The sequence below is a fragment of the Syngnathus acus genome, chromosome 11 (assembly GCF_901709675.1).
Source record: "Syngnathus acus chromosome 11, fSynAcu1.2, whole genome shotgun sequence".
Classification (NCBI taxonomy): Eukaryota; Metazoa; Chordata; class Actinopteri; order Syngnathiformes; family Syngnathidae; genus Syngnathus; species Syngnathus acus.
This window is the reverse complement of record NC_051096.1, coordinates 8,676,742-8,697,450: the sequence shown is the minus strand read 5'-3', so window position 1 is coordinate 8,697,450 and position 20,709 is coordinate 8,676,742. Positions and strand designations below refer to the sequence as shown.

General features: G+C 49.9%; 1 protein-coding gene across 2 annotated transcripts; it reads right to left on the bottom strand.

Annotated features, from left to right (window-relative positions):
• Positions 1 to 657: 657 nt before the first annotated feature.
• On the bottom strand, positions 658 to 20,243 carry LOC119129957 (thrombospondin type-1 domain-containing protein 7A-like). Of its 2 annotated transcripts, XM_037263385.1 has the most exons (29): positions 19,721 to 20,243; positions 12,435 to 13,494; positions 12,000 to 12,242; positions 11,749 to 11,921; positions 10,503 to 10,658; positions 10,126 to 10,329; positions 9,826 to 10,020; positions 9,047 to 9,272; positions 8,193 to 8,311; positions 7,938 to 8,064; positions 7,712 to 7,815; positions 6,920 to 7,114; positions 6,530 to 6,796; positions 5,619 to 5,797; positions 5,504 to 5,509; positions 5,300 to 5,433; positions 4,894 to 5,047; positions 4,520 to 4,661; positions 4,341 to 4,456; positions 4,154 to 4,271; positions 3,879 to 4,024; positions 3,625 to 3,796; positions 3,354 to 3,527; positions 3,084 to 3,179; positions 2,872 to 2,954; positions 2,393 to 2,609; positions 2,191 to 2,278; positions 1,504 to 1,943; positions 1,266 to 1,383 (listed from the first exon to the last, which is right to left on the bottom strand). In XM_037263385.1, the coding sequence occupies exons 1-28, from the start codon at positions 19,839 to 19,841 to the stop codon at positions 1,613 to 1,615; spliced, it is 5,346 nt and encodes a 1,781-aa protein (XP_037119280.1). In that variant the 5' UTR covers positions 19,842 to 20,243; the 3' UTR covers positions 1,266 to 1,383; positions 1,504 to 1,612. The 2 variants fall into 2 exon arrangements, with proteins under 2 accessions (XP_037119281.1, XP_037119280.1); XM_037263386.1 differs by lacking the exon at positions 1,504 to 1,943 and having other exon boundaries at positions 658 to 1,383.
• Between the last annotated feature and the right edge of the window lie 466 nt (positions 20,244 to 20,709).

The following is a 20,709-nucleotide window of genomic DNA, read 5'->3' as shown; positions in this document are numbered from 1 at the left end:
GCAGTGAAGTTAAATCCTGATTTGGTGGCATGTGCTGCATTTAGAGAAATAAAATGTGCTGTGGTCAAAAATGGGCTGAACTATGTATTCTTTTTCTCGGGGTTTATTATCAGCAATTATTTAAAGACATACAAAGAGTAGGAAAGAACAGACTTCATTTTTCCACCACGTTGGTATACTGGCATTGGCTGGGCATTTATTCCTTTTGCAGTACAAAAAATTCCCTACAACTCCTAATAAAGCAAATAGAAATGAAACATTCCGTGAAGTTACCGGCACAGCGGGCCGTTGACAATGAATACAATGTACGCTGCTTCTTTGATATCCATTCGCAAATGTCAATGCTTGACAATGGACTTTGAGATTTGCAACTGCATCTTCAAGCTCCGTGATCGATTATGGTACGGTGTCAAACAAAGACGTTCGATGGCTCGAATACTGACTCGTGTCAAGCATCCAAAGGAGCAGTCAAATGAGGTCAAAGTCTGACCTGCTTTGTCGCTTCCCAAACAGGCGGGACAGCGGCTCCCTCGGACCCTGGTCTAGGCCAAAGGTCACCTTGAGGCTTACAAAATGAGAACATCCCAGGCATCGTGAAAAGATGCGGCGTTGCAGGAACTCGGATCATTCAACGTCTCCGGTGCTTTTCGACGCAATTAAGACTCATGCAACTAAATGAGACCATCATCACACAAAACCTTCAAACTTTTCCATCGATGTGTGAGCAGTGTCCAAAGTCAAACTCGGGAAGTAAGTGCAAACGTTTGGAGATTCACTTTGGTGGTGGAAAATCCACCACTGTGAGGAAATCAGACAAAAGATTTGCTCTTCCACAACGCATTTACAACCACCGTACGGCAGCTGTACATGTTTGAAAGGGATGTTGAGAATCATCATTTACAGTCAAAAACATTGCCATTTCTTCAATGCATTTTTCTGGAGAGAGGCCATTTCTTGTGTGGAGGCCAGACATACGACTACAACCGGCTGCACTAATATAGTGCAAAATGATGCCCGGAACAAAAAAAAATACAAAAGTTAAAAAAAAAAAAAAAAGAAAAGTCTGTGAAATTCATAATGCTCTGTCCGTTTCTCTTGTGACCAAAAGAACAATTGAGCTTAGCAGGACAAACGTGCCTGAAAAAGGCAAGCAAACTTCCACACGTCGGAAGTCAAATCAAGTCAGAAAGGCTTTTGTGAAAGCAAAACAAGAAGAGCGTACCGTGGAGGAAAGCAAATCTGCTAAGGAGATGAGTTGATACGTATGTGGAGCTCAAGGCTTTTCCACGCTCCTCCTACATGTCGGCGTCTCCGTCATAGGCCAGCGTCAGTGGCTTCAGTCTGTTGTTCATCTGTCGTCGCTGTGCTTTCTTTGGCTTCTTGCTGCCGGACAAAAAGAACCAAAAGCAAACATTTGATAAAGTCAAGTTAGCTCGCTGGGATGCGTGCCGAGCTGCTTCCACAACACAAACGCTGACCGTGATGTTGACGCTGGAAGCTCACCTCCGTCAAATGATGAAAATGAAATGATCAAAGATGAATCACAGAGAAGGAGGAGGGCAGCGTGGCAGCAAATCAAAGTCAGCCAGCCAACAAACAGCCGTTGTCCTGATTAAGTGATTAGCGTTTCAAAGTGAGGTGTGGAGCAGTGGAGTGAATGCTGCTGCTGCTGCTGCTGCTGCTGCTGCTGCTGCTGCTGCTGCGCCTGCTGCTGCTGCTGCTGCTGCGCCTGCAGCCGCGGTTGCAGCCGCAGCTGCGAGGCCGCTTGAGGAGGCTGCTGGACTGCATATTGCTGCTGCTTCTGGTGTTGCCAGAGCTCTTGCTGTTCAAGGTTCTGGCACGACGGGCAGATGTAAGGCACTGTGTAGCTGTTTGGATCCAGCCAGTACACCCCATCTGCAGGGGACTTGGACTTTGGCTCACGGCAAAGGCAAAAGCCACGACTAAACAGAGAATGTGAAGGCGGAGGGGGAAGAAAAAAAAATAATGAAATGGTGACGATGGACACAAAAACCCTGATTAAACATGGACAGTGACGTCATGGAGATCAAACTTGTAAAATTTGAATCTAATCTGATGGATTTGCCAGTTGGATCAGACTGGAAGCCTTCTTTCTCTCTTCTGATCCCCATTCAATCACTGGTGATGATGTGAATGAAAGGGAGGGAGGGAGGTGTGCTGGTACTTTACCATGCCAAGTAAGTCATTGACATTATAAAGACGAGAAGAACAAAAACTCCTGCTGCTACGCCATATACCCAGGTCTTCAGCTTTCCATCTGTAATCAAACATTGGGAGCAAGTGAGTAATAGAGTATAGACACGGCCATTTTGATCTCTCTACTGTCGTTTTGAATTCAGTCCAATCCAATTTGATCATGGATTGAGTCTACCTGGACCGAAAGGCTGCAGGAACCAGGTGCGGCCCACCCTGCCCGGGAGGCTGACTGCCGGTGGCCGGGTGGGGTTGAAGGCCACAATGGTCTTGACGTCTGCTTTGTTGTCACCGCCAGTGGGGATCTCCAGCACTGGGATAACGGTGCACTGGTCTAGTAGTCCGTCAGAGGTCATAACCTCTGTGTAGCCCTCCTCGCAGCCACAAACGCCCGACTGACACGGAGGGAGGGAGGGAAGGAAGGAAGGAAGGAAGGAAGGAAGGAAGGAAGGAAGGAAGGAAGGAAGGAAGGAAGGAAGGAAGGAAGGAAGGAAGGAAGGTGGCGACAATTCAAGGAGATTACCAAGGTGACAGACAATATCCCTTCCATCAAGCACACAAAACAGGATATTGAAAAGGTTCGGATATTCAAAAGGTTCATGGCCTGCCGGCCTGCACGACAAAGGCGGGTGGATTTGCGCCTTTGCTCCCACTCACCTCTGTACAAAAGGAACGCGGCTCGGTGCAGGGCGGGTGGCAGGATCGCTCGGCCGTCGGCTTGGCTGCGCTCGGGCACCCGCCTGTAATTGACACCGTAGCGTGTTGCTGCCGTCAGCCACAAGCAGACCCTCCCTCACAAATACTACATTTGGACCTTTAGCAAATGAGTCTGGAATGTGTGTGCATGGTGTGACGTTTGCACACGTCACCTGTGACATTGAGTCCGTCCGAGCGCTGGCACCAGACGCGCCGCGACGAGCCTCTCCACGGCGCCGCTCGCCAGGCGTATTCGAAACACTGGCCCTCTGAAGAGAGAACGTTCCATCCATTCATTCATTCATTCATTCATTCATTCATTCATTCATTCATTCATTCATTTCACAACTGACGCTCGCTCAATTCAAATGAAAACATATGGAGGACGCTTTGAGGCGGAATGCTGGATTTGAGTTACAAAGCACTATTGTGGAAATTTGAACCTGTACACGGCCGGGCCTCCAGCTCCTGTTCCGGACACTGAAGCAGATTCTCAGGGTCTTGAGCCACAACAGCTCGAGAGCGGACTTGCACGGAGCCAAAACCCAGATCATCCCCACCAACGCAGCTTAACTGGCACAGACTCCAAACTGTCCAGTCTGTCAGGTAGCATTCCCCTAAGAAGAAGAAGGAAAAAAAAAAGAAGATTGGTATTTGTTTGCATTTTTCCAAAAATGATTGAATGAATGGCTTGACTAAAGTGACTTTGTATACCCGGACACGGAACCGTGCAGGACTCCTGCAGTACGACGTGCGTATCGCCTTCCACCACGGGCTCATGGTCTCCACACAGCTCGTCGTCCACCAGACTTCCTGGGAGATGGCTTCCGTCCGACACCAAGCATGAAATGTTCCTGAAGCGCAAGCCTTCGCCACATCTCGCACCCTGCAGTTGAAGAAAATGTCCCATAGGATGATTGTGATATCTGGCCGGCGGAGAGCGACCTCAGACTTGCAGAGTGGCTGACCTCAGACTTGCATTCGGACCAGCCGCTGTATCTCCAGCTGTAGCAGGGCTTCACGAGGCACGGCTTCCACTGCTGCATCTGGCTCGGGCACGGCCGCCCGTCGCCCTGGGGAGCCTGGATGACTGTCCGTCTTCTCCACAGCTTGCCTGAAGACCAGGAGAGAGAGAGAGAGAGAGAAAAAAAATCAAGAGGCATTTTTGCCTCATCAGGACGTCTTGGTGACAAGCAGTCGCAAATTCTCACGGTGAACCTGCAACCCTCAAGTCTCCAGATACCTCGGAGTCCGCACGTACGCGTGCAGTCGGACCATGCCGACCACTCGGACAGTTGGCAGTTGACGGGGCACTCCACGACACAAGAGGCGTTCATTTGCCACTTCCTCTCCAGACCAAGCTGAAAGACAAGGATTTGATTCGAGACGGCGCAAAACAAAGCAAAAATACCCAACCCTCACCCAGCCACCTCTTTACAGAACTTTAGGTCAACAGATTTGCCGTCACTCCGCACACAGTCCAGCATGCGGGTTTTGATCCCATTTCCGCAGACTGCTCGATCACTCAGCTGACAAGTACTCCAATCTGCTCAGATCAATGGAGGAAAAAGCACGAGGTTGCAGCCAGCACAATTTGCTTGGCTCTCACCTGTGATGTTGTAGGAGTAGTGGAAGCAATTGCTGTTGAGTTTGCAAAACTCCGCTTGAGTGCTCAAAGGGCACTCCTTGTCCTTTCCGGGCTGCCTGATTGGATAAGCCCTCCTCTCACGTGTACTGTTCCCGTCACAGGGCTGAGCGACAAACAAATACGTACGTACATACATACATACAGGTCATAGAGTCAAAGTGCAATTTGTTTGAGAAAAAATCTTTTCTTTATACAGCTCAAACTTAGCAAGCCGTCAGCGGTACAGACACATCTTATACAAGGGTTACTATGGAGACGACTGCTATCTCTACCACCGCTGGCAAAAAAGATCAAATGTACACAGAAAGTGCTGCGGATGCACATGTCTCTCTCACCAATGGGCATGGACTCCAGGCTCCCCAGTCTGATAAGACACAGTCCTCTGGACAGGGAAGCTGGCTGTTGCGAGCGCCCACGGGCATCTCCTCCGGATCGCACAGGTAGTCCTCCACCTGCTCCGAGGGGCCGTCGACGGTGTTCAGCATACACCTGTTGTACAAAACACGATGGCCTGTCGGCGCTAGCTTGGGCAAAATACAGAGGCGAGGCGAGGCGAGGCGAGGCGAGGCGAGGCGAGGCGAGGCGCCACGAGGCGAGGCGAGGCGAAGCGAGGCGAGGCGCCACGAGGCGAGGCGAGGCGCCACGAGGCGAGGCGGGGCGAGGCGCCGCGAAGCGAGGCGAGGCGCCACGAGGCACCACGCCACGCCACGCTACGGTATGAGCTAAAAGCCACCTCTTTACCTGACTTTTCTGGTCTGCACACCTTCGCCGCAGTTGTTCTTCAGGTCCACGCTGCTAACCTTCCATCCGCTCCATGGCTCTACCACCCAAATATACTGGCCGCAGTCACTGACACATGGCACCACTTCATAAACCTGTTTGAAGCAGATTTCAAAGTACGTACACGCAAAAGTAGGCGCTAGGGTAATGGTCAATGCTCCTTACTTGTGCCTGTGGTTGAAATGCATTGGACAAAGAAAAGAGAAGAGAAACGCTCACGTCATTGACACGCTCCTCTACGAGACCTTGGCCGAGCTTATCAGAGGACACAACGGCTCACCTGGTTGACGTGGTCAAGTTTGGGGCAAGGCCTCCCACCGTTGTATGGTTTTTCTCGGAGCCATTTGGATCGAACTTTAACGCCGCTGCCGCACGACTTGCTGCATCGTGACCAATTGGACCACTCGCTGAGTTTGCAGTCGGACGGACAGGGAATGATGCAAGCCTCCTCGATGTGTCCTACAAACAATAGGACGACAAATGTAGAACATAAACGGTGGAGGGAGGATTGGAATCACACGACTTTGACTCTGAGCCGAAGCTGACAGCAGTCACTTGCGGCCCGGCCCGATTCTTCAAAAGCCCAAAAAAGCCCTCCCTTCCTCTCCTCTCCACCTGGGAGGAGAGCTGGGTGGCTTTTTTGATGGATGGAACAAGCACAGATTGGCCCAAGGGCTTTGACGTCTTCTCGATTTTCCTTCCCGTGGCTACAAGTGCTCCGTCATTCCTAATTCCCTTTCGTGGCCTTTGCTGGCAAACTCGGAGCTACTACATACAGTCTGTTGGTCCAGTCCAGACAGATTGGGGCTAATTTCAGCCTGACTGATTGTAACGCAGGCCATATCCAAGATGACAACAAGCATCGGCCAGCCAGCCCTATGTGGTGGTGGTGGTGGTTGAAGCTTTGTCAGTTGACCTGCCAGCGAGACTAAAAGTGAGTCTCCAGCTGTGTCCCACTTCACTCTAGCGTTGCTCCTATTTGTCAGTCTTTCCTTTTGTTGCTGTGCCAGCTGTGCCCTAGTATCAATAATGAATGGACTTGTTGCCAATGTATACTACGTTACGTACGCACTTTTGGTTTTTTTCCCCCAGGATGATGACGACGACGACGACCATTTCCACTCTCAAGCTTCTCATTAGTCATTGCAGGTTTGTTCTTTGTTTCCATTTCAAAAGTGAAGATCAGCTCACCATGACTGTTGCAACGTGAAGTCTCTACAATGCGGTTATCCTGGTCATAGCAAGCCATAGCTTGGTATCGGTAGCCTTGACCGCACTCCTTGATATCGCCCTGGACCTTCACGCCCAGTTGTCCTTCGGCGCGGCCGCTCTCGGAAAGTATGCAGTCGGACCAGTTGCCCACGGGCTGGGCGTTGTATTTGTTGCACGGGCAGTACTGAGTCTCACTCAGGGGATACATCTGGTGGTTCCTACACTGCTCTCGCTTCTTGCTCTTACCTGCAACCCATACAAGCATTTGGGAAAATTACTCCTGGACATGAATGTGGAGGAAAATAATCGTGGCATTTTGAGTCCAACTTGTAGCTGTTGTTTTCTTTCTACGTACGTATATGTGCTTACCCACAAGCGTGCGTTTGCGGACCCTGACCCCCACACAGTCGGCTGTGCAAGGGGAAAATTTGGACCAGTTGCTCAATTGGCAGTCCTCCTGGCAGGGCAGCTGGCAGAGCTGGGTGAGAGGCGGCATGGACCTGGAGAACTTCAGACAAGCTTCGATATCCGCCTGCCCACCATCCTGCCTCCGGCATGACACGGCTAGGGGGGATGGATGGATGGATGGATGGATGGATGGATGGATGGATGGATGGATGGATGGATGGATGGATGGATGGATGGATGGATGGATGGATGGATGGATGGATGGATGGATGGATGGATGGATGGATGGATGGATGGATGGATGGATGGATGGACGGACGGATGGACGGACGGGGGACGGGGGACACGGTGCGGAGAAGGCTTTACTCTCCATTGCTAATGCAGATATGCTACAACAGCAAAGAAATACAAGTCAAAGCAAAAAATGTTTCATCATTGTATGAAATGGTGAAGAGAAAGAGAGAGGCTCGTCTATTAAGCCTACTTTGACAGGTGCTAAATCCTAGCAAGAGACATCATCATCATTGGATTAGATCATGGACTCAATACGTATGTCAGAGAGCGGGAGAGGAATTTGAGCGCCAACGTCGGCCAGGATTCTCTTCTACTAGTCATTAGAAAAGAGCACTGGCTTCATGTCCAGTCACTTTGAGAAGCGCCGTTTCGGTTATTCTTCTTCATCAAGCAAACAACAAGGCTTTTCCAAAGACTCAACTATGTCTTCTGTTTCCAGAAGCGACAATGCGTTCTCACCTCGAACCTGTAGGCCGGATCCACAGGTTTCCTGAGCCCCAGGGCTGTCCTGACGGACTGACCATGGAACCATTTGGCATCTTCGCCATTTATGTGTTTTCCATCTAAAGCAAGAAAGCGTTTAGTACTCGTGTTTAAAAGGCTGCGCGGGTTGCGGACCAAAAAAATCCATGCGCAACTCATAGTGTTGAGAAAATGAAATTGGCTTGTGAAAAGGGACTTGTACCTGTATCCTGGACAGACAGAAGGAGCATCACTCTCTCGTTCTTGTGTCAGCACTTCTGGACACTCTTGTCCTCCATTGGCTGGGAACTGGATGACGACGCGTTTTCTGTATTGCTTTGTCTTGCCACCTGCAGGCAAGCAAAGGACAGACAAGAAAATATTGCCCAGCTTTTCTCTAGCAAAAGAGTTTGGCCTTCAATAGAACATTCCATCCCTGAACAAAAGGGGCGTTTCCCATATGCTGAAGCCAACCAACCTTTTTGACGACATGTTGACGGATAGGGGCTCCAGTCACTGTACGGGCTGAGCAAGCAGTCCCTTTTGCAAGGCAAGAAGCAGGGCCTGACCGTGTCTGGGCGCAGGCTCTCTGGACACCTGAAACCATCGACATCGGGTTTCGGTGGCAGTCTTCCAACGGCGGCGCTCACAGCCATTAGAAGACTGCCTTGTCTGATGTGAACAAAATAGACCGATATACACGTGTACGTATATATATATATCCTGCGGCACCAGCGTGTAGCTGTCATCTGCAAAAGCATGCTCCAATAACAAGATAGTAGTCATTTCCATACACCGCCTGGCCCCAGCAGACGTCTAGGGAAGGAATCGACCCGGCCGCATGTTTGAACGCGCTAGTCATCTCTGCCGCGATAGTCATGTGACAGACGAAAGAAAGAAAGAAAGAAAGAAAGAAAGAAAGAAAGAAAGAAAGAAAGAAAGAAAGAAAGAAAGAAAGAAAGAAAGAAAGAAAGAAAGAAAGAAAGAAAGAAAGAAAGAAAGAAAGAAAGAAAGAAAGAAAGAAAGAAAGAAAGAAAGAAAGAAAGAAAGAAAGAAAGAAAGAAAGAAAGAAAGAAAGAAAGAAAGAAAGAAAGAAAGAAAGAAGAAAGAAAGAAAGAAAGAAAGAAAGAAAGAAAGAAAGAAAGAAAGAAAGAAAGAAAGAAAGAAAGAAAGAAAGAAAGAAAGAAAGAAAGAAAGAAAGAAAGAAAGAAAGAAAGAAGGCTTTCCGCTGAGAATGAGAGCGAGCGTTCAGTCATCGGGCCGATCAATGATGAGCATCAGAAATGAAGTCCCTCCCTCCCTCCCTCCAAAACTCCACTCGGTCGGACTTACTTTTTGGGCGGAACCTGGCCCACGTTAACCCGGACGCAGATGACCTTCCGAGTCTGCATCCCAACAGAGCACGAGGAACGGTCTATGGATGCGTTGGTCGCTGGGATGGAGGAGTCCTCTGTGCACTGTCCCCACAGGCCCGTCTGCCAGTGGTACACCGTGCACGGGTGCTGGTTGCAGCTCCTCACCTCCTGCAGGCTACTGATATTGGGGCACTGGATTCCACCTATTGAAGGACAAGAAGCATCACTTGCTTTGTCCTTCTACATGAATTGAAGGAGGAGCTAGAGGTTCATTGATTTGACACAAGAGAATTGTTGATATGAGGCCTGGGGTGAAAATGGCTGGTGATCAGATGCAGGGCACAAAGCCAGAATAAGCTCTCTTGCACTTGACGTGACCTTCTTCACCACAAAGCCAGAATAAGGTCTTGCACTTGACGTGAGCTTCTTCACCACAAAACCATGTCACTACTGGCCACGGTTGCCTTTCAAACACCCTGAGGAGATGCTCAGCCATTCGCGCTCCTGACTGAAATGGGAATGACGGGCTCTTTTTTCTTTTTCCTCCTTCAAAGGAAAAAAAGCTTCTTTGGTGTGATGAGCATTCCTAGGTCGGGATGTCAAACAAGATGTACGAGTTCAGCATGAACTCCGATTTGACCTTCAACAAACAAGATGTGGTCCTATCTGTACGAGTTCAGCATGAACTCCAATTGGACCTTCAAAGAGTATTGCTATCCTTTTGAAAGGCGTTTGATTTGGAGTGTTGCCGCTTACCCTCTCCTGCATTGTAGGCCAAAATGGAGCGCGCTCTGCTCTGCTTGCCTTCCGTACTTTTTCCAGAGCAGGTGTGGGAACACAGGGACCACTGGGTCCAGGTGCTGAGGGCACAGTCCTTTGGACAAGGCACCTCACAGATGACCGGCATGGGCAGGATGGCATCGCGGCAAAGTTGCGTCTCGGCACGTTGGCCTGACACGAAGGCTCGTGTTATCATCGTGCCGCTTGGGCGCACACACACACAGACAGACAGAGTAGAAAAGCATGCAAACAAAAGAAGAACCAGCTCCAACAAACCGCCAGTGTTGACACACTGAACTTGAGGATTGCGTGTTCCGGGTCCACATTCCCTGTCATTGTCAGGGACGCACACTTCCAGCTTGAGCACAAGCCACTCGTAGCATCTGGGCTCTTCGCACGGTATGGCCTCCACCGAGTGCGGGCAATTTCCTGTGCCGCCTGTCGGATGGTTGACGATTTGACGCTTCCTCATTTTGAAGCCTGTTGACAGTGACAAGAAGAAGAAGAAGAAGAAGAAGAAGCAGTCAATGGCAACAACATCATTCACTAAGGAATGCCTCTTTTTTGTCTTTCTGCTCCCCCTAAAACGCTGCTTTGAAGAAAGCGTCGCACGGCCAAATGGACACGGACCGACGACGAGAGACGCTCCATACCTTTCTTTGCACTTTGATCCTGGCACTTTTCATAGGTGCACGGTCCCCAGGCACTCCAAGACGAAAGCCGACACTCCACCGGACAGTTGATGTGGCAGAGCTGGGTGGTGTTGGGGGGAATCCCCACACACAGATCACTGTTGACTGGTCGCAGTGCTGAATGGAACACACATTGTATATGTATATGTGCATATCGTATCCCTTTCTGGCTGCAAGGTCCATCCATCAGCTCGCTGCGCCACACGGGGACTCGGACTCATCGGGATGCAAATGGCCTTCTTCTGGGCTCAAACAACAAGTATTAGGTCGCCGCTACCACCTATTCTGGAGCTTCCACGTCGAATATGGCTAAAGTAAAAAATACAATAGGATGACAATGCCATTGAACAGCACATTTGCCTCAAATAGTCTCTTTTGATTGGAACGAAGAGCGATTCCAAGAACAAGTGCATGCCGAGCGTCTCGTTAAGATCTGCTTCAATCCCAAAGCCATTCCATAGCATTTCTTCTATTCACACTTGAGCAGGTTGGCTTCTATTTCCTGCCCGCAAAGGTGTGAAACTCAACGCTGGCCGTTAACTGAATTGGCAATGCGAAATGTGACACCTGAAAGTGGCTGCTGGCTGCCTGCCTGCGTGCGTGCGTGCGTGCGAGCAGACGATGGCAATCATTTTCACCTCAGCTTCCAGATGGAGCCGTGTCAACGGATAAGCACGAGCAGTCACTGGCTGCAAGCTCATTTTTCAGCTCTTGGTGGCTTTTGCGTGCACATTTGCATGTATTCAAATGGTGAAGTCGCCCATTTCAAATGAGTTGAGTTGTCATTTCTGGTCCAAACATGAGCAGGAAAGCAGGGGACGGCAACTTAACAGATGTTGTGGCTCAGATAGGCCCCAACAGATGAACTTTCACCCATGTTATTCATGTGCTGATGAAAGTGCTTTGAGCTGCTACCTTTTCCTTCCATCTATCCATCCATCCATCATCCATCCATCCATCCAGTCACCAAACAAGTGCTCAGCTTCCCTCATGTTTATTTGAGCTACGGCTGGCTGGCCCTGACAGCTGTCAACTTCAGCGTGTGATCCAATATTAGGGAGAAATAGATGTCACACAAAAGCCCTGTAATGGACCTGTGACACCTCAGCAAATATTCAAGCCATATCATATAGCAAGATTCCGTATTTTGCAAGCTTCACGCACAGAATTGCCAATGGCTATTTGAAATTGCAAGGAAATGGATGACCTTCTTTGCTCGCGAGGTGGGACGGCGTATCTCCAGCGGCCAGGACGCAGTAAACCTCTCGAGACTGAATGCCACCTCCGCACAAGCCAGTCTGGTTTCCTCTCCGCCGATCCTGTTGGCTCAGCAACGCGTCCACCCTGCATTCGGACCACTCGGTGCTCTTCCACGTGTAACTGCGGAAAGATGTGCATTGCAGATTGTACCGTAGCTCACAAACAAACGTGGCAAATGGCGATGAAGAAACAAGTTACGCAATGCAGGGCGGCGGCAGCGTTTCTCCTTGAGGATTGCACGGCTGCTTCTCTTCCAGCTCGGGACACCGGGCCCCTCCTCCCACGGAGAACTGGCTGACTTTTCGAGCGCGGGTCCGCTGGCCCTCGGGCCCGGCGCAGTCCTTGGAGCAAGCCGACCATTGGGACCATTGGGTCACGTTGCAGTCTTTGGTGACGACGCACGCTTGGAAGGTGACTGGCAGCGATTGGTGCGAGCACAGACTGGAAGGAAATAACGGCGGCAAAGCCAAAGCCAAAGCCAAGCCCAAGCCCAAGCCCAAGGCCAAGCCCAAGCCCAAGCCCAGGCCAAGCCAAGCCAAAGCCAAAGCCAAAGCCAAAGCCAAAGCCAAAGCCAAAGCAAAGCAGTCTGGTCAGACGTGGGCTCGCTCTTTCGGCACAACGCGCGCCACTTACCTTAGAGCCTCAACAGCGCCACTCTTATGCACACAGGAGACTTCTCTGGTCTGGTAACCAATTTGCAAATCCCAGAACTTGCCTCCGGGGCGGTTCTGACGGTTCCTGTGGCGTCTCTTTTTGATGAGCTCTCGGGTCTCGGGATCCTTAGCCTTTGCCTTCTCCCTCAACCTCTCTCGGGTGATTTTTTTCTTCTCCCGTTTCTCTTTGTTTTTGGCCTTTCTCTGCCGCTCCGGCGCTCTGTGGGCTTTTGCGTTCACCTTGCCCCATTTCCTCGCTGGCGCTTTGTCTGCCTGCCGGGGAAGTTGATCCCCCTGCATGTCCTCCTCTTTGGGCCGTTGGAGCCCCTCTCTCCTGAGTTTGTCCAGTCTTGCGGCTTGTTTTTGGCCCCCCTTTTTGGCCGCTGGACGACTTTCTCCCTCAGCTCGTCTGGCCTGTCTGGAGACGACGGGCACAGAGCAGGGGCCCCAGGCCGCTACTCTCAGGCTGTACAGGCTCTCCTCTCCCTGGCAGGGTCCCGGCTGGCACGTCTGAAACTCGGTCAGGTTGGAGCAGGCGGCGCCGTCGAATAAGGCCGGCGCCAGAACGGCGCGAATTCTGTTCTGCAAGCCCATGCCGCAAGTCTTGGAACAGGGCGTCCACGGACTGAACTCGGACAGGACGCAATCCCGAGGGCAGGGGATGAGACAGGCCTGCTCCAGGCGGGGTTTGGGTTCAAAGTATTCACAGATGGCCTCCTCCGCCGGTCGGCCGTCCACTTTGTGGACGCAGCCCACGTCGCGGCTCTGTACGCCCTCTTCGCCCCGAGCGCAGAGGGCGGCGGGGGGGCGCCCCCCCGCGCCGCGCACGGCCAGGCACGGGGTCCACGCGCCCACTTGCCAGTCGTAGAGCTCTTTGTGGCCGTCGCACACGCGAAAGCACTTTTGGCGGTTGTCGGGCCGTTGCGTCTGGTTACAGTTTGTTTGGAGGGTGGTCCAGCCTTCGGAGTGGGCGCACCACACCGCTCGGCTCTGGCTGCCTCCCGGACCGCACTCGCTGCCCATGCATCGACCCCACGCACCTGAAACGAGTCAGAAATGCGGCTTAGCTGGAGGGAGGGAGGGAGGGAGGGAGGGAGGGAGGGAGGGAGGGAGGGAGGGAGGGAGGGAGGGAGGGAGGGAGGGAGGGAGGGAGGGAGGTGGATGCTTCCAAATGACTGACAGAAGGAAGGAAGGTTGGGTGAAAGCCCAAAATGAGCATCTTGGGGAGGATGCTAAGGCTTGGGGCATGTTTGACTGCCTGCAGAAGAAGACAAGTCGAATAGTCAAATGTAGGTGATCCGCACACACGCACACACAAACAAACAAACAAACAAACAAACACATTGTCGGGCAAAGATGCCATTTGCATCCCATGATGTATTTCTTTTCAATCTCAACCTCAAAGGCCTGCTGCTTGTGGTGTGAAAATGTGAGCAGTCATGGAAAGCAGCAGCGAGGAGGCTGGAAATCAATGTCGCTGATGATATGTGACGCAAATGATGAGTTTGTAGCACTTGTGGTGACTTCCTGACCAGGCTGGCTGCAAATTGTCTACTGTAAGCAATGAATGATTCAATGCTGCCATCATTGTTCCTGGATGACGCGTGCATGGGAACGCTGATGAAATGCACCCATACGTCCACGGCTTCACCCAAGACATGACTAAAGATTAAAAATTAAAGATTAAAGTCCCAATGATCGTCACACACACACCTGGGTATGGTGAAATTTGTCCTCTGCATTGAACCCATCCCCGTGTGATTTTAATCCATCCCCTGGGGGAGAGGGGAGCAGTGAGCAGCAGCGGTGCCGCGCTCGGGAATCAGTTGGTGATCTAACCCCCCAATTCCAAACCTTAATGCTGAGTGCCAAGCAGGGAGGCAATGGGTCCCATTTTTATAGTCTTTGGTATGACCCGGCCGGCCGGCCGGGGTTTCAACCCACAACCTTCCAGTCTCAGGGCGGACACTCTACCACTAGACCACTGAGCTGATTAAAGAGTGCATGTACTTCCAGCTTACGTATGATCATGCAACACTAAAGCTTGGCCGCTTATTGGCCAATAAATACAGACCAAAACAAATATGACTGTCACTGATTTGGTAATCAACTGTCACCTCCTATCTGTGTTCTTCACACTGAAATGTGGGGGATGGGGGATGGATGACACACAACACACGGACAGATCTGGCTTCTTTATTGTGTGGAGAGAAATCCAACGATAGGGGTGCGTGCTTGCTTTCGTTCGTTCATTCATCACACAAATTTTCTCCATACTCAACTTTCAAGTTTGAATACGATCCCTCATTGATTGGAGTGAAATATCGACATGGTATTGCTCCATTCTGTGCAAGTCATTTCATTGTTTTTGATGACTGCTCAAGTTCAGGGCCATGTCGGGGCCACCTACACGCACACGCACACACACACACGCGTGCGTGCGTGCGTGCGTGCGTGCATCCAGAGAAGCCTTTGTGACATTAAGGCACAGCCCGAAATGGAGCAGCCGTCTAATCTATGAAAGCAAAAGAATAGCGTAAACATGAGCTAAAGAGACCGTCGGCCGGTCCTCAGCAGGTTAGCCAAGTGTAATTAGCGTCTCACGATCCCCTTTAAAGAAGCAAGAAGACAGCTCAAGTCCCAACTGCAACCAGCAAATCTTGGCCCAGTGCGAACAAACATCTCTGCTTGTGTACACCCACCATCTAGTCATGTCTGACATGTCAGTGCCATTGGAAAGTCTTTGGGCTCTCAACGACATGACGGACGGACAGAGGGACGGACGGACGGGTAAAGCAGCTATGATGATGGAGTGCAAAGAAAGCAAGCGACACAGCCAGCCTTAATGATCAGCGTGGATGACAACAAACGCTATTGTGGCCTGGGAGAAACAAGTGTGCAGGCTATTTGTATTTTCCTGATCAGTGGTGTGAATGCAATGCAATGCTGCAAATGTCACTCCACATCCACCAGATCACATGCTCCTTTCCTTTCCTTTGGCGTCACACACTGGATGGAAGCAGCAGAGCAGAGTCATTGGCCAGCTTTGGAGGCAGGATCAGCTTTGTGACGTTTCAACGTTTGTGCCCCCAGCCTATATTTGAAAGTCATTGTTGAAAAAGGGGCAATTATTATTCAAATCATTATGATCAGAAAGCAATGTTACCGTGACACTGCCACTGCTTTAGGATCAAGGCGTGCTGCAGCCTGCAAGCTGTACCTCTTGTGTCTGCCACAGACGCCGTCAAGTACGCAAATGCAATACCGCATTTCCACTTGCAACATAGTAAGCTGCAATGTGAGTCAGTTGCTCGAGGAGACATTGTTTCCTGATTGGAGTCCAATTGACTATCAATGATGACGCTGCGAGCCCACCGCTAGATTGTTTACAGCAGCTATTTAGCTCATTTGTTGGCTGCAGGTAAGTGCGCAGAGAGAAAGACAAGAAGAGGAAGAAACACCTGGATGAAAAGCCCTTAATGCCGCTTAGGACAATCCTCCAGCACGTTCACTGGATCTCATAAAGCTTTCCAGGAATATCAATTAGCCAAAGGGAAACAGGGCTTTAACTAGAGTAGGACGGCACCAAATAGCAAGCACACCACCAACAATCCATTTGCTTCTCTCCCATTCTCAAGCACAGAATACACGTTTTTGTTCCTTCCTTCTTCCGGGACACGTTGTGTGTGTGTATGATGCCAAAATGTTGCCATTGACATTTTTGGATCTATTAGTGAGCCCAATATGTCTGCTGCTTGCCTGCACGTGACCAGAGTCATGGCCGAGTCATTCCGTGGACTCTTACCACCACCACCACCAGCAGCAGCAGCAGCAGCAGCAGCAGCAGCACCACCAGCACATCATTGAGCGATCCAACACTTTACATGTTGAAAGGAATAGTTCAGCCACCCGTGTGGAACGGCCGGCCCACACCGCACATATGCTCGTCCTCGTTTTCATTGTTCCAGTCTGTTGCGCAAACAGTGCTCGACTGAAAACAGGTCGAATCGTTTGAAGGAAGGCAATGATGACGTTTGAGCTTGTACCTGTATTCAGCTTCTCCGAGTCACGGCACCATACTTGACTTGCTATACTCCCCCATTTAGCGGACGTAATGAGGCAACCCTAGCGCACTCAATTACGGGTGGCGGTCTTGACATTTGTGAGACCTGCTTGCAATAAAACGCCTTAGTAGGAAACAACAAATGTGCTCGTATTAAAAGAGAGTTCGGTACTCCATAGGTTTATGAATTTTTCTACAAAGCGCATTTCACTCAGGGCAGTCCACTGCAAAGATGAAGCATTGTCAAACCCACAGAGGTTAATTGCTGCAATTTGCCACTTGAAACAAAACAACCCCAAAAACAAAAAGCACCATTTCGCCACCCCCGCCCGTCATACAACCATCACAGCTCTGATATTCACCCAGTGCGTTGGAAACGGCAAAAATGGCTTCAAATTGATAGTGTGTTCAAAGTGCAACAATTGTGCGAAAACTATTGTTACTGCTCTAAGTCCTATCGTGAAGTCCACGCACGCACGCACGCACGCACGCACGCACGCACGCACGCACGCACGCACCTTTCGTGCACTGAATTGAAAGAGTGCTAGCAGGGCCACTTCCATTGGATGGCAAACAAACTGAGCTGTGTTCCCTCCCACAACGGCGCAAACACACCTTTCTACCGGCGCCGGTCTATCAAAATAGCAAAAGAAAGAAAATGCCACCAATAACGTCGATCAGCATGCAGCTACACAATTGTTGTATGACAAAGCAAAAGCACCAAGTGGATTGAACTCAAATAGGAATGTGGCACAAAGCAAGAGTGTTGCCCTCTCTCTCTCTCTCAAATCGATTTTTCCTTTCCTCATAGCAAATATGACATTTCAATCCATGCAGCTTTAAATAGGTTGCTCCTTATTTCTGGCCAAATACAAGTACGTACAGGACACGATGATGCTACAGTATATTCCACACACAGCCAATGGCTTCCTTTCCACTCTCCTCAGTTGGAAGCTGAGGGGTCATTTAACACAAGCGGTGTGGGGGGGGGGGGGGTATTTTTAATTCTAATGTGGGAGGAGGCAATGAGGACAATGGGGGGAAGAACAAAGGGGAGAGCCACGTGCAAAGTGAGTCAACATTGCCACAAATGACAACAACAATACAGGGATGATACCTCAATAGGCTGGCTGCTTGCACAAATAGCATGGGGCATTTTTGGAATCAGGGATCAGCTGTAATTGACCTGGATTTCCATGTCAAGGCTTCCAACCTGCTAAGAGGCTCCAAGCAATGGTGAGCCATCATGACGACCAACATCTGTCTGCATCTTCTCTTTCACAATTTGCTAGGCAAATACAGAGGAACAATGTCATACTTGAATCCTTGTTATGAGATGATGCACTCCTAGGAGGCTAATGTGTCGTTTCCTTAGGGGCAGCAAATTGATGAAATGCTAATGTTTCCTCTGTGCATTTGATATAGTCCTCATTCCCTTGGCACTTGCTGCTGGGAACAGCATGTAGTCTCTCCACAAGCCCCCCTTCTCCATATTGCGACAGATGTAGCCAATTGGCGACACGCGCAAAATATACGACGTACCGCTCGCTCTCAAACCTTCTTTTGGTCATTTAAGAGGAGCTGAAGTGAAGGCAAGACAGAATCCTCCCCAAATATGTTGGTAGCTCGGATCAACTTCAAAAACCTTATGGGTACTGTAAATTAATGGTGTCTGTCATTGGGCCAAAGCCAAATGGCAATGGATTTAAACCAAGAGCAGCATGTGGACGGACGGACGGACGGACGTAGCAGATCTAGGTTAACTTTGTCTGGCCAATCTGCTCTGCTCTGGGTTGTGTGTGCGTGTGCATGTGCGTATCCTTAATCCCTTCCCCTGCATTGACTCAGAGGGAGGCCCCAGCCCATAATAGCAGGAGGCGGCGGCGGCGGCGGCGCCGCATTTCTTTGCATTTGGTGTCAACAATCAAGCTTGTAAACAATCCAATTCAAAGATGCACCCAAGGGGCTTTTCTTTCTTGCTTTGTCGGAATTGTTTGACACATTTGTGAACGCTACTCCATTGCCGTTTTCAATTGCGATGAAGTGACATGGTCGATTCCCGGAATGCCCTTTTCGGTGGACTGCAAATGCTATTGGGAAATGATCCATGTGTAGGTCAGTACATATAAGCAAGCATGTCTGTCCCAATCAAAATGTACCAATATGATCAATTATTACATTGTACTGGAAGCACCAAATCCCACAACTTGCATTGCTCTTTGTTTGCACCTCATGACTACATTTAGAAATAGTGAATTAAATAATAACAATTGTGACCTCCAAATCTTCCCTTTTGATTTGATACTGCGTTGGTACCGACCGAATGAACAGTGAAGTCAAAGCCCACCTTGTCCAAATCATCAGCATCGTTCTTTCAAACTGGCATAGTAGAATATTATGGATGGATTTTTTTCAAGGACTTGACTCCACTCAACGCTTGTATTGATTCTATGCAGGCTGAACTACATTACTGGAACTCTAAGCATTGATCAGCTGCTGCGATTGGGGCTGAAACCAGCACATTGATCCAGCATAACACAGAGAAATGAAACAGACGCCAACCAGAACCAGCTGCAGCCCCCACCCCCCCATCTTTCCAGGTTGGGGGATCCATCCTCCTCCTCCTCCCTCCCTCCATTCTGCTCATTGGAGCATGCATTAGTATTGTGTCCCTCTGACCATGTGCTCAGAGTGAATGAGCCTTGAGTGGTGCAAGGCACCACCCAAAACAACAGTGGAATTGTGCATCACAGCTTGCCAATCCCTTCATCTTTGAAAATTGCCCTTTTGGCTGGGCTGGGCTGGGCAGCGATGCATCCAGTACATACGTATTTGTCAACAATTGCACACGTGTCAAAGTGTGATGAATGACTCCAATAGAAGCAGCGTCCCAGCTGCTCCAAGACATTGAGCGTTGCTATAGCACAAGCAGCTGACCTGAGGGATTGCAGTAGATCAGATCCTACCTATCTATATAGTCATGTCAGGTGCTGCAACATCAAAATCACTAGGGATCCAACTTTGAGAATGATACCATTTCCTCTAAGTGCACAGTAAATCCATAGATGCAAAGATTGCACTACCACTAAGTTTTTGGTTACGCTTGAATGTAAAAATGATGTGTGTAAAAAAAAAAAAAAAAAAAAAAAAACAATTCTGACTCAGTAAGCGGCTCAGCACTCGGCAGCGAGTGCAAAACATACCTGTTTGCCAAATGTAGGTGGCTTTAATTGCCACTGCTGCCTGTGCATCCAGCTCCCAGATGGAGAGAAAGAGCAGCGCTAAGAAGCTCCACAGCAAGGCTCCCCTTTTCAGCACCCCCATCTTCTCAACAGCCCGATGGCCACTGCCAGCCACCGCTCGCTGGCTGGCTGGCTGGCTGGCTCAGCAGACACTGTACTTCCCAATGCAGATAAAAAGAAGAAGCCAAGGCAGCCACGAGGTGAAGATCAACTCAAGTGTGTGCTGCGCGCGCGTGCGTGCGTGCGTGCGTGCCTTCTTCTGCTTTGCTTTTGTCCACCCCAGCGTATCCAAGAGGCAATCCTGGTGGATGCAGGACGGAGGACTGGACTGGACTGGCTCTTCTCTGTGTCTCTCTTTCCTTCCTGGCTCCTTGATGAGGGACAATGATGTTTGGCACCAATAACACAAGGAACAATAGAGCCAGCCCTAAAGCCAGCTTGCGGCTGCTGCTGCTGCTGCTGCTGCTTGTATGCCGGTTGATGCCGCACCTCCCTCCCTCCCTCCCTCCCCCTCACTCCTACACGCCCACCCACTCTACCCTTCCTCTTTTTCAGATCCACCCCAGTCCAAATAAACAAACAAAAATCTTCTACACTGATGGAGGCACATTTTCTGTCAATTCAGATTATTATTATTATTATTATTGAAATGCTAACCATCTTAAGAATGAGGCTTCTTTATTTTGATCCGTACCCTATCAAGAACAAAGAGACTATAATCCAAGCATAATAAATGGCATTGGTTGGGTGCAATCCACAACTGCTTACCAAGCTTTTGTATCATCGTGATCTTTTCATTGCCCCCCCACCACCACACACACACACACACACACACACACACACGCACACTTTGGCTTAAGAGTGAGGGGCCAACACAGTAGGGGCATGCTTTTAGAGAGTCCTACTTCTGCTTGGATTTAACTGGGTTATTACACTCAATCACACAAAGC